At 43.6% G+C, this 13,876-nt stretch overlaps 2 protein-coding genes across 8 annotated transcripts in view; one reads left to right on the plus strand and one right to left on the minus strand.

Moving 5' to 3' along the window:
* Positions 1-7,192, minus strand: part of LOC127585669 (GRB2-related adaptor protein 2-like) — a 55,920-nt gene extending 48,728 nt beyond the window's left edge. The window contains exons 1-2 of one of the 2 annotated variants that reach the window (XM_052043321.1): positions 6,848-7,192; positions 6,551-6,669 (exon numbers count right to left, since the gene is read on the minus strand). In XM_052043321.1, the coding sequence (XP_051899281.1) occupies positions 6,551-6,628 (78 nt within the window). In that variant the 5' untranslated portion in view covers positions 6,629-6,669; positions 6,848-7,192. Of the gene's footprint in view, positions 1-6,550 lie in introns of both variants that reach the window. The other variant, XM_052043320.1, reaches the window with a different exon arrangement.
* A 2,181-nt stretch (positions 7,193-9,373) lies between these two features.
* Positions 9,374-13,876, plus strand: part of LOC127585668 (epsin-2-like) — a 36,838-nt gene continuing 32,335 nt past the window's right edge. For 4 of the 6 annotated variants that reach the window (XM_052043313.1, XM_052043316.1, XM_052043318.1 and 1 more), the window contains exon 1: positions 9,427-9,487. The gene's annotated coding sequence lies outside the window, so the exon portion shown is untranslated. Of the gene's footprint in view, positions 9,488-9,907; positions 10,030-13,876 lie in introns of those variants that run through there. The other 2 variants (XM_052043314.1, XM_052043315.1) reach the window with 2 other exon arrangements.

Genomic DNA, 13,876 nt, shown 5'->3' on the forward strand with positions numbered 1-13,876 from the left:
TATCTAATAAACCCCTCGATCTGTGTTTTGAACAAGATCACTAACTGAGCCTCCACAGCCCTGCAGGGTAGAGAATGTCAAAGATTCACCACTGTCTGTGTGAAGAGGTTTCTTCTCATCTCAGTCTTAAAAGGCCTACCCCTTATTCTCAGAGTTATACATCACAGGTCCTTTCAGCCCACTGCTTGTGTGCCAACCATCCAACACCCGTTTACATTAATACTATTTTATTCGTCCCACGTTCCCTTCAAAGTCTACTACCCACCTATACACCAGGGGGAATTTACAGCGGCCAATTAACCTACCAACCTGCACGTCTTTGGGATGTGGGAGAAAACCCATGGGGTCACAGGGAGAAACTCCACACGGGAGATCCAGATCGAACCCAAGTCACTGGAGCTGTGAGGCAGCGGCTCCAGGAGCTGTGCCACTGTACTACCCGAGAATGTGAACTCACCACCGCTTCAAGGGAGACGTGAGAGACTGCAGATTCTGGAATCTGGAGCAACGCACAATCTGCTGGAGGAACTCAGTGGGCTGAGGACTGGTGGAGAGTTTTGACCCGAAACGTCAACAATTCTTTTCCTCCCACAGACGTTGCTCGACCCGCTGAGCTCCTCCAGCAGATTGTTTGTTACCCCTGGTTCAAGTGTCCTCAGCCAGGAGAAATGTACTTCCTGCCCTCTAAGAATTTCATGTTTCAATAAGATTACTGCTCATTCTTCTAAACTCTAGAGAATACAGCCTAGAATGCCTAATCGTTTCTCATCTTTTATCAACAACTAGAAGGAAAAACTAAGACTTGACTTCTATAGCACATTTCACATTCCTCACAGCCTCCCAGACACTTTACAACCGATGAAGTACGTTTGGAGTGTAGTTAATATTTCTGTGTTGGAAACACAACAGCCACTTGTTGCATGACAAGCTCCTACAACCCGCGCTATAATAAAGGTCAGTTAATTTGCTTTATGGGACAAATATTGGCTACAAAAGCAAGGAGAAAGCCACTATTACATTCGCCCCCAAGAGCATACAAGGCCCTGGTTTAGTGCCCTGGTGAAATCCTACAACGTAGAATTTTATCCTCAAGTTTTGGGAGTGGGTCTTCAATCCACAACCAAAGTTCTGCAGAGCCAAGAGTTCAACGCTCAGATCTCTGCCTCTTCGGCAACAGTCTGTGATGTGTCTCGAAGCGGGAAGCAGACATTGGCGCTGTGATAGAAGCCTGTCACAGATACCCACAGACTCACTGGTGACAAACCGATCAAGCTCTCAACCTGCGGCACTGACAGTGGGCTCGCAGTTTGCTCATTCCTGTGACCTTTTTCACCCGCCTTTGGCCCCTAGGCTGCCAAATAATGTGGCCCATCCATGCCTTTTGGTACATGCAATCAGTGACATTCACACCCCAGACCTCAGCCGTTTGACCATAACATCCACACGGACTTAAAAAGAACTATTCAAACCAGTATAAAATAAAAATAAAATAAAACTAAAATAAAAACAGAAAATGCTGAAAATACTTAACAGGTCAGGCAGCGTCTGAAGAGAGAGAAACAGAGTTCACATTCCAAGTGGATGACACCTCATCAGAACAAGTGTTGACTCTACTTTTCTCTCCACAGATGGTGCTGAGGGTTTCCAATGTTGTTTGTTTTCATTTCAAATTTCCAGCATCTGCAGTGTCTTCATTTCTCAGTCCCCATTCAGACTAATTCCCCCTTCCAGGCACCCAGGAAAAGAAAACCAAAACACTGCAGGTGATGAAAATCTGAAACAAAAAACAGAAAATTCTGCAAACACTCAACAGGTCAGGCAGAGTCTGCAGAAGGAGAAACAAATAACATTTCAGGTTCGGTACCCTTTGTTAGAAGGAGAGAAATGCAAGTTGACTGGGGAGGAGGTGGGGAGGGAAAGTTTTCTGTTGGCGAGAAAGTGCGGGAGAGATGTGTGACATGTATTTCTCTCCTTCCCAGTCTTGGTAAAGGGGTCCCGGACATAAAAACGTGAACTGTTTCTCCTTCCACAGCTGCTGCCTGACCTGATGAGTATTTCCAACATTTCCTGGCACCCAGGCTCTAGCTCTGCAAACTATTGCTAAAGTTGTTTGTTCCTTTCACTTCTTGACACGCTACAGCTCAGTTTTATAATTCACCGTCGCTCCTGTAACCTCTTACAGCTCTACAATCCCACAAAATCTCTGTGCTCCTCCAATTCTGGTCTCTTGGTTAACTATTTTAAGCGTTCCACCAATGGCAACCTTGTCTCGTCTCTGGAATTCACCCTTCTTCCTCTCTCTCTCTCTCTCTCTCTTTTAAAAACCTACTCCTTTGATTGAGCTTTTGATTATCTGTGCCTCTAATTTTATATTCATCCCAGTCAAAGTTAATGGACAAAGGGGGAGTCGATCCTCCAAATCTAAATCATTGCCATCTGGAAGACACAATCTTACCCAGACTGGACCAAAGTCAGGGTCAAAGTCAGCAGTCAAAGTCAAAGTCAGCAGTCAAAGTCATTAAAAGGAACATTGGATTTCTTAAATTAATTCATAGAATATTTGCTTATCTTCCTTTTGGAGTTCCCTTGAGACATTTCAAAGGGCAGCTGAGGAGCTGATCATTGCTATGGTCTGGAGTTACATAAAGGCCAGACCAGTAAGAATAGCAACTTCTGCTTCCTGGCAACAATAATTCCGGTGTTTCATGATCACCTGCTGCAGACTTTCAAATTTCCATATTTATTTAACTAAATTTAAATTGTTGGGTTTTGAACTCAAGTTGTTGGATCTCTAGTTCAAGATACTGGACCAAATGCTAGCCCTGTAAGCTGTGATACCCACAAAAAAACTCTTTATGCAAACCAATGTGTTTTTAGAAAAATCGAGTAGTTTCATGGTCACTCTTACTGAGACTAGTTTTTTTTTTAAATCCATATTAATTTTAACCCACCAGTGCTTTTGACTCTTAACTGCCTCCTCATTCAAGGATGGACTAGATGCTGGCATTGGTAATAACATCCACACTCTTTGAAGGTATAAATGTAAAAAGGAATTCTGCGAATGTTTCCGTGATGTTTTACTTGGCTGGAAGGTGCTGTGTTAGTGACACTTGTTGACGAGCTTGTCTTCAACACAACCCTCCCTGGATCTGTGGTTAGGGTTGGCCGAAATGAGCCTGTGATTCTAAACCTGTCCACACCCCAAGCACTAAGCGCAGGCAATGTTCGGTGCTTAACTCTATACGGGTCTGGAGAATGCTCTGTACAAACAGAGTGAAGGAGCCTTGAGATCCTCCTGAGGTCCCCAAATGTCCTTGTTGTCAGAGCGTAGACACTGACACTCAAATACACGGTGATCCTCAGTGTATCCCTTCCCTGGCCCAGGGTCCGCTCCTCTGAACAGACTGCAAGATGGCTCACTATTACCTGAATCTGTCACAGAGGTGCTTCACATCAACATACCCTTGCTGCAAGATGCGCTGTGATGTTGCTACGTTGATTCCCATGGTTCTGTCCAGAACCATTATCACTGCGGTATGGCAACACTGTGACCACTTTGATCACTTTGCACCAAAATGGACTTGGTTCTAATTGTGTTCTTTCTTGTAAAAATTGTGTATAATTTATGGTTATGTTTTTCTTTTATGCTCTTTGCCTGTGATGCTGCTGCAACTAAGTTTTTCATTGCGTCTGTGTATTCATGTACTTGTGCATACGACAATAAACTCGACTTGATTTTGAGTCTGTTCTGTTTGGTGACAACTCAGAGAACTGCTCACGTACCAGTCCCTTCCCAACCCCACTCTCCAATCCCTGTTCAATACTCCTGCCCCAGCAACTTGAACATATGTGTGTCATCAGAGACCAAGACAGCGGCTGGCAGTTGGATCTCCCTGGTTGAGTAGCCCACTGTCTATTGATGTGGATATTTCAGCCGAGGGAAGAAGGGGGCAGGGTAGGGAGAATGGAAAAATTGGAAAGAGACAAAAAGATAGGAGGCAAACATGACTAACGATCCTTTAAATCTGAAATATTGTTACAAGGAAGGCACACCCTTACCCAAACCAAAGCAAAACCAGGGCCCAAGAGAGCAAACAGTACAAAGTCTCACCTGTAATAAAAAAACATTAAGAAAAAAGTTGAATGTTGTTTTATTCTTTTATAGGGGAATTGCTAGCTAGCAAAAGATTTTTTTTAACCCTCCCAACTTGCCCTTGAACTGTTTGTCTCACTGAGAGTGAAGTTAAGAATCAATCAGATTATTGTGGATCTTGTGGACTCATACACGCCATACTATCGAGATGGCAGATTCCCCTCCCTGTCACAAGCCGGATGGATTTCTCTGATAGTTTCACGGTCACCGTTACTGAGACGAGCTTCATGTTTCTTGTTTACTTAATTAACATCTTAACTTTCACAGCTATGGCCAAATGATTAATTCAGTAATGTAACGTCCACACCCTAACTTACTCATCCTAAAGAGTTTCTTGTTACATTTCTTTTATGCATTGTAGACTTAGACCACAAGAGAAGTTGCCTGAGATAATCAGCAGTGATTCCATTATCCCTGTGGCTGAGGGGCACACACACACACAGGTCACAGGTAAAGGAGAGAGAAGGATGGCAGTGACCCTCGAACTGGTCTTCCACCCACCCCTCCTGGGCGTGCAACTGGGTGGGTGGCCTTTTATCCTACTGGGTACAGTCATGCTAAATTCAGGTAACGGCACAGTACAGATAATGGGTACAACTTGTATTTACGTAGCATCCTTAATATAACAAATCCTCAAAGGATTATTGTTGAACAAAATGTTGGTACTCAGCCAGATGGGGAGATACTGGGACAAGTGACCATAAGCATGGTCAAAGGGAGAGGAGCGTCTTAAAAGAGGAAAGGGGAGTGAAACATGGAGTGCATTGGGCCGTGGGCAGCTGAAGACACTGCCGCCAGTAATAGAGGGATTAAACTCGGGGGTGATCAGGAGGACAGAACTCGCAGAGCGCAGAGACCTTGAAGGATTGTAGGGCTGGAGCTAGGGTGGTGAAGGGATGTCGGTTAATGAGGGGCCAGTGATGGTCAATGAGCTCAGGGAGTGATGGGTGGGCAAGACTCAGGGCGAGCTTGGGCTCAGGCAGCAGTGTGTTGGAAAGATTTGTATATATGGAGAGTGGATGAGGGAAGCTGGCTGGTAGTGTGTTGTACTGTAAAGGGAGAGGATAACAAAGGCACGGAGGAAGGCTTCAGATACAGATGAACAAAGGTGGGGGCCATTGGGCCAACATTTTGATTCAATATAAACATTTTTAAAAAATCTGCAGATGTTGGAAACTTGAAATAAAAAAAACAAAAAGTACTGGAAAAACTCAACAAGTCAGTCAGCACCTATGAAGAGAGAAACAGTTAATGTTTTTGGACTTTGACCATCTCCGACCAGTTCTGACGAAGGGTTGCAGACCCGAATTGCTGACTTTTTCTCTTTTCACAGATACTGCCTGAGCTTTTCCAGCATTTTTGTTTCAGATTTAAGTTCTTAATGATTCAGTATTTTGCTGCTTCTACTTTTAAAAGGGAAGGCACATTAACCCTTAGTGAGAATCCCAATTATAAATTAACATGGGAAGCTACCTAGTAAGTGAACATTGGAAGCTAACTGTGCTCAAAATATTTCTGCCTCCGTTCCTCACACAGAGCACAGCAGACCTTCCTCATGCCTAGTGCTAATGAGATATTATTCATCAGTTCCAGCCCTCGTTCTAACCCCTCACCCGAGGTCCTTATAATTAGGATCTCAGTGCAAAACCTGGAGTACAAGTTCCCACAAGGTTAATTTTTGGTCTCGCTAACCCAAGGCTCTCTGGTGCAGGTGCCTAATTTCACAGCAGAAGAAAGAAGTGGAGTGAAGTGGTGCATCAAGTAATACCAAATGAGTTGTCCTCCAGTTTCGGACTCTGGTGTTCCCCCTGACTTTAATCGCCTGGGCCCCAAGCTCTAGAATTCTATCCCTCTCTCCCTCCTTAAAATCCACCACGCTGACAAAGGTTGTAAGGCCAAAAAAACATTGCAGATGTTGGACAGGCAGCATCTGTCAGTTTTAATGGAGGGCAATTGAAACATGAACTGAACTCTCTCTCCACAGATGTTGTGTGACCAGCGTTTTATCTCTGACCAAGCCTTTGATCATCTGTCCTATTATCTAGCATGATGAAAATTTTTGTTGAATTTTCTTCGGTGATAATGCCGTTTCATTGATTAAGAGTAATAGATATATTGTTCCAATTGTTCACCATTAGTCATTCAATTGGACAATCTTTTTAAATCTTTTGAGCTTCAACACAAGATAGTTGTACAGGACATTCCAACACTCTAAGAGCTAAACAGAGCCTCGTAACATCGACCAGAATTATTCACAGATCCACCAAAGCCCTTGTTCTACAATCTCCTGTTGTGTTTCTTTCTGCTTCGGGGTTGAGGTTAAGGTTTTTTCTTGAATTTCAACAAAGCACTGCAACCTTAGGCAGGAGATTGATATGTGAATAAAGACTGCCTTACCTTCAGGATGTCATCTTTCCTGAAGCTCAGCTCATCCTCTCCTGCCCCGGTGAACTCATATTTGGCGACAGCTTCCATTCAAGACACCCTCGGAGGAGCCTCTCTGATCTCGAGCAGACCTAAAGGCTCCAAACATTAAATGGAGAAGAGGATCCTTTGATAGACGAGCTCCCGAAGGGTATTAGTGATGTGTATGTGTACAGCAAGAGGGTCAGAGGGAAGTGGCGTTGGGGAAGGAGGGACAAAGAAGGGGGTAGCAGAAAGACCTATTTCAAACGTGACCAAACTTGCGTTTACCAAAGGTTCCAGATGGTTTCTTCACATATCTAAGTGTTCCCAAACCACAAGATAGCGGGTACAGATCGAAAGAGTAACACGAGACCCCGGTGTCTGCTGCAATTTGTCAAAAGACGATACAGAAAGAAAGAAAACTGGGTTCAATCTCTTCCTGTGCTTCAGGAAAACCACAATCTAAATGCTGAGTTTCAGCTCAGAGGAGTCAGTCACAGCAATGTTCCCTGGACCCACTTCTACAAAGCACTAACCTTCTAAACTCTAAAATATGATACAAGGCAAGACAGCATGGATGTAGGGCAGACTGTCCCTTGTTAATCAGCACAATTTCCGTCCGCTGTCAAAAGCATTGATGCTCAGAAATCTGCGTTTCTTCTCAAATCCGTTTTACTTTGTAGTAGAAAGCCGTGTTTTCAGTGCACATTGTTTCCTGTCACATGCAGCTGTTGCACACCACGATGTATCACTGCTTATAAGTTTGTGTGTGGGTAGACTGAAGAAGCTGGGGTCGATCTCCTTGGATCAGAGGAGGTTGCAAAGGGGATTTGATGGAGGTATTTACAATTATGAAGGGTAAAGGCAGAATGGATAAAGAGAAGCCTGGTGCCGTTGGTGGATGAGTCAAGAACCAAGCACGTAGAGATGACTGACTGGTAAAGTGGATAGGGTCTGGAATGCATTGGCAGGGGCAGTAGCAGAATATCACAGCAGCACAGCAATGGCCTCCTACCTCACAGCTCCAACAATCCAGGTTAGATACTGACCAATGGTGTGGAACTTTCTCCCAGTGACCATGTGGGGTTCCACACCCCACAGACATGCTGGTTGATAGGTTAATTGGCTGCTTTAAATTACCCCTAGTGTAGGTGAGTGGCAGAAACTGTGGGGGGAGGGGAGTTGATGGCATGTTAGAGAGAATAGGTTACAGGGAAATGTGAGGGAATGGGACTGATGGGATTGCTATGAGAGCTAGCAGAGATTCCACGGGCCAAATGGCCTCCTTCTAAACTGTAAGGAAATGTGAGAATAGGGAAGCAGATTCAACTGTAGCATTCAGAAGGGAGCTGAATAGGTATCTGAAAGGACAGAATTTTCAGGCCTGACGTGGATTGCTCTTACATGGAGCCAGTAAGGACTGAACAGGCCAAATGGCCTCCTTCCATTCTGTAACCATTTTATTTTCATAGTCATAGAAAGATGCAGATCAGAAACAGGTCCTTTACCCTACCAAGTCCATTGACCATCAAGCACCCATTTATACATTGTACACAAATCCCATTTTTTAAATTCTCCCCACATCCCCATCAACTCCCTCAGATTCTACCACTCACCTACACTAGGGGAATTTTACAGCAGCCAATTAACCTACCAACTTGCATGTCTTTAGGACATGAAAGGAAAGCAGAGCACCCCACCTCAGAGGAAACCTACACCGTCACAGAGAAAACCATCCGGACCATCCCATCTTCTTGCAGCTACCATCGGGCAGGAGGTACAGAAGCCTGAAGTCCCACACCCCCAGGTTCAAGAAGAACTACTTCCATTCAACCATTCAGTTCTTGAACCAACCTGCAAAACCACAATCACTACCTCAGTATAGCAACACTATGACCACTTTGATCACTTTACACTAAAATGGACCTTTTTTATTCTAGTGGTGCTCTTCCTTGTTAAAATTTTGTATAATATATGTTTAGTTTATGTTTTTCTATTGAATGCTGCTTATCTGATGCTATGTGCTTGCGATGTTGCTGCAAGTACGTTTTTCATTGCACCTGTGCATATATGTACAAGTGTATATGACAATAAACTGGACTTTGACTAAACTCCACACAGTGAGTACCAGAGGTCAGGATTGAACCCAGAGCTATGAAGCAGCAGCTCTGCTGGCTGTACCACTATGAAAACCTTTAAATGTTCTCCAGCCCTTCACTCTACGTCTCCTTTCAAAACAAACACACTTGGATGGGAATGCAAATATGATGTGCAGCAGCTATTGCCCAATGTATAATTTTGCCCAAATTCATTGTTGCCCCCTGGAGTTTTGGCATGATGCAAAAGTGACAACAATTAGTTTGATGGAATGTTGCTTATCTCAGTCTATGGGTATCCCCAATAATCACCCCATTCTGTAGCTAGCCAGCTATTTGTCCAACCTTCTATGCTGGAGTTCCCAAGGTCCCCGTTCAGATATCAGAAGGCATCTTCCAGCCAAATTACCCAGACTTGATTGACTGCCTGCAATGTCAATCAGTCCATTCCAGCCACTGATTGGAGAAAATAACTGTCAACTGGAAGGTTTTGCGCCTGATCTTCATCTCTATTGAACAAGTAGCACCCCGCCCACTTATCCCGAGTTCGCCCACACCACATGAACAGAACTGTCAATCGAATGAGATCACATAACAATTGGCCAATATAGATGTCAATATAACCAGGATCTGGTATTTTATTGGTTGTTGTAAATGCCACTCAAGCTTGTGTGCTTATATGGTTCTGTCATTGGGCCAGAAGGTTTTAGCTCCACCCCAACAATCTCGGGGACGGTCCAGCGGTGGGCGGGTCTTTGACTGGCCATCAGGCTGGGATCGAGCGGGAAGGTGGTGAGTGGCTAACGGTTCGTGGGCCTGAGGCTCACTGCCGGTAAATTTAAAAAGCCGGCCGGGTTGGGATCTGTCATCGTCGACTCCATTACAAATTTAAAACAGCGCCTTTCCGGCCGTAGGCCCCAACCGCCGCCTCGGCTTCCCCTGTTGATGTTGGCTGCCCGGAGGCAGAGGGAGGGCGGCGACCACCTGAAATCCAGGCCGTTGTTTCCGTCCGCTTAGTACACGGTCTCGTATTTATGTACTGCATGGGAAACCACATTTAAATTGAATTAGTGGACGATATTGAAATTCTGGGGGCATCAAGGGGTTTATTGGAGATGAAATGTGTCTAGGGGAGAGGGGGAATCAGTTAAAGCCCCTTATAAACGTGTCAGTGATCCTATTTGGAGTGAGGAGCTTCTGAGGCCCGGACTGTGCAAATGATTATATCCTTTGGATTCTGCAGCTTGGAGTAGCCCTGTATAGTAAGAAGCCACTGGTCCTGTCGTGCTTGTGCTGGTCCTGGGGTTGAGTGATGGCCAACGTGTCCCCACAGCTTGTCTCAGACAGGTTCAGGATGTGATCTGAGACCGTGAGGTGAATGGGCAGTCTGACCTGTGCACTTGAAGTGAAAGGAGTGATGAGGAATGTGGTTAGCAGTAGGGGATGTACAGTACTGTTCTTCACAGCTGACAGTGATGCTCCAAAGGCTGTGTTACTTACTGGGTACCAAGGGGAGCATCTAGGGGCTGGGGGGTAGCTGGGAGCAGGAAGGAGAGTTGTCCAGGTTGGAACGAGAGATGTGCAAGGAACTAAGAAATTCAGCTGAGGGAATATGAAGAACTGGAGAGCAAATTAACAAACAGAATCACATTGGTAATAATCTGTGCTCAAATTGGCACAGGCCCAGAGTCGAATGCATGGGGGAGAAAGGGGTTTTGTGCACGGGGAGCAGTACTGGGGAAAGAGACGCAGCAGGAGGAAATCATCTGGTTCCCTGAGTCTATTCTGCAGTTTAATATGATTACGGCTGATGTTACCTTGCACTCGACTCCACTTTTCTGCCTCATTCCTATAAAATGAGATTTACCTATAGACCAAAAATCTTAGCCGTGAATATACTCAGTATCCACTACCCATTGGGATAGCGAGTTCCAAAGATTCACGTCTCTCTGAATTTAAAAAAAAAATTCTTTTAAGAGGCTGACCCCTTATTGTTGACACTATGCCCCCTGGACTTGAAAATATATTTTATCAGCACTGATCTGTTTCACTTTTGTGAAAGGTGAGCTGCAGAAAAGGCAGGGTTGATCCTGGGTTATATATGGGCATAATGCACGAGGGATTCAGAGTTGTCAGTATAGAATCATAATGGCACAGGAGGCAACTTGACCTATCAAGTCTGGGGCTGTTCCCTTCAGAGTTTCCCCATCAAGCCTGTTTCCCCCCCCCCCCCCCCCCCCCCCATTTTTTCCCCAAATTTCCACATATTATTTTCCCGCTAGCCTGACAGATTGTTTCCACCATCTTCACTGGCACTAAGTGCCATATCATCACCATTCTGTTTAAAAATAGATCTCTCAATGCCTCATCCTGCCCATATATTTTGCCTGTCACTTTGAATCTTAGTCCTCAAACTATCTGCTATTGGGAATGGCTTCTTTTTGTTTACCATTTCTAAATATGGCATGAATTTGTATATCAAATCTTTTCTCAACTTCCTTTGCCCTAAGGAGGACACTCCCATCTTCTGCAGTCTAACTCTGTTGCTGAAATCCATAATTCCTGGTTCCACTAAATAGGGTCCTGACGCAGATTCTCGACCTGAAATGTCAACCATCCCCTTGCCTTCACAGATACTGCTTGACCCGTTGAGCTCTTCCAGCAATTTTTTTTTTGCACCATTCAAGTAGGTCTTTTTTGGACTCTCACAACCTTCACAGCCTTCCTAAAGTGTGTGGCCAGAACTGGATGCAGTACTCCACTTTCAGGACCAGAGAAATTTACAATGCAGAAAAAGGCCATCCTCCAGACCCATGCCCGTCTGAAATAGCTACCCAGCCTAATCCCATTTTACAGCACAAGATGTGTAGGTCATGACCCTTTAGGTACACAACCAAGTGCTTTTTAAATATGATAAGAGCTTCTGCCTGTCCAGTCTTTCAGGCTGTGAGTTCCAGATCCGTACTGCTCTCTGGGTGGAAAACAAAATTCTCATCTCACTTCTAATCTTACCAATTATGTTATACCTCTGCCCTCTGGTTTTTAACCCCTTTTGAGGGCAATAGGTTTTTCCTATTTATTCTGTCTGGCTTCCTCATGATTTTATACATAATTGATGACTCTCTTCAGCCACAAGTAAGGAAAACAAGTAAGCCACGGTAAGGAAAACAACCTTGGCTTATCCTCATAGCTGAAAATTTCCAGTTCTGGCACCATCGTCATAAATTTCCTCTGTACCCACCAGTGATTTACACCTTTCTTGTGGTCTAAATAGTGCTGTGTGTAGTTCTGTTATAACTTTACTCTTGTGCGCTATGTCTTAGCGAGTACTTTAACTGATAGCATTCTGAATGTCTTTTTTAGTCACCTTAAAGGATCTGTTGACGTGCACTTTGCTCCTCCAGGCCACTCAATATCTGTGTATTCCCCTGCCTTGTTGCATATCTCAAATGCATTACCTCATACTTCTCTGTATTAAATTCCAATTGCCTTTTTTTCTGCCCAACTGATCAGCCCATTTATATCTCTGTGCAGTCTAAAGCTTTCCTCTGACACTTGCTTAAGTTTACGTTTAAATCATTGCTATATGTTATGAAAGGCAAAGGACTCAGTACTGAACCCTGTGCTAACAGCTTTTGAGTCACAAAAACACCTGTCATACATAACTCTTTGCTTCTTGCGGTTGAACAAATTTAGAATCTGATTTGGCACTTGCTTGGATCTCACGGACTAATTTTTTTGACCAGTCTGTCATGTAATATCTTGTCAAGAACCTTGCTAAAATCCAATTAGCCTACATCGATAACATTGCCCTCACAAATCCTAATTATTACCTGCTCAAAACCACTCAGTCAATTTCCCTTAAGAAATCTATGTTGCCCTTGATTAATATGTGCCGTTTTAAATTCGTGGTTATACAGGCCCTGAGAATTGATTCCAATAATTTACCCATCACCACAGTTAAATTAGCTGGGCAATAATTACTCTGTTTACCCCTTCCTCCTTTTCTTAACAGTGGTACAAGACTCATAGTTCACCAATCTTCTGACACCAAGAAGGAATGAGAAACAATAATCAGAGCTTCTGCATTTTCCTCCCTTTTTTCTTTTAATAACCTAAAATGTATTTCATCTGATCCTAGTGATCTAGCTACTTTTAAACATTTGTACTATCTTATCCCATTTAATATTTCACTCCTTAATTACAGCATTGGCATTCTTCCCCTGTAATGCAGAGAATTTATTAAGAACGTTACCCATTTCCTCACCTCTACATTTAGATTACCTTCATGGTTCCCAATAGGTGCAACATTTTCTTTCATTTTCTTTTGTTACTCTGTTGTTCATTATGTATTTACAGAATACTTTTGACATTATATGGGTTGTAGTTTTGCTCCTTGATTTTTTTATTGTTCATCTCTTGTAAGGATTTTTTCTTTCCCAGCCTCGATGCTCCATGTAACGTGTGTGTCTTTTTAAGATCAAGCTTGTGCATTAGGCTGTTTTACTTTTGTGCCAAGATCTGGAGTTAGCTCACTACATCGTTGGAGTTCACAACCTGCTGCTGCATGCCAGGCAACTTTGTTGACTTCACCACTATGGCCAAAGCTGACTGACTTGGTCAACCAGCAAAGGAGAACGTGCTGGCGATACTTCTGATATGTGTGGCATTTGGTGAAGGTTTGAAAGCATCATAGTAATTGAAACAATAAATGAGTATGTAATTGAGTTTGGGTGGGCAAAAGTCAGGTGTGGGTTTCATCAGTTGGTTATAAATGGTTGATAGTGGTAAAAGGAAAGAACAGGTTGCCTCTGTACTGCTTAGTATTGGGTTAACTACTGTGCACTGCTTGTACCAATGAATTAATGATTGGACTGCTGTGGCTGCAATGCAGGAAAACTGCAGATAATTCTAGACTAGTAATATCCAGAAACAGTAGTGAGGTAGATGGTTGGATAAGTTGTCCATTTGGTGGTGGTGATTGATTGCAGAACAAATACTGAGTTTTGCTCACTCACTGTGCTAGGCAGAGGTTTATTTATATGAGAAATTATTATAGATCTATTTCATTTCAGAGTTGTGACTAGCGTTCATGGTTTCTTTTGCTGATTCCACAGTTTATCTGAAGATACTGATGATTACTGGTTATTGTTCCTATGGCAGAGGGCCCTATGAATAAAACTAATTGACATTCAACTGCAGAAGCTGAATCTTAGCATTT

The sequence above is a fragment of the Pristis pectinata genome, chromosome 33 (assembly GCF_009764475.1).
Source record: "Pristis pectinata isolate sPriPec2 chromosome 33, sPriPec2.1.pri, whole genome shotgun sequence".
NCBI classification, from domain to species: Eukaryota; Metazoa; Chordata; class Chondrichthyes; order Rhinopristiformes; family Pristidae; genus Pristis; species Pristis pectinata.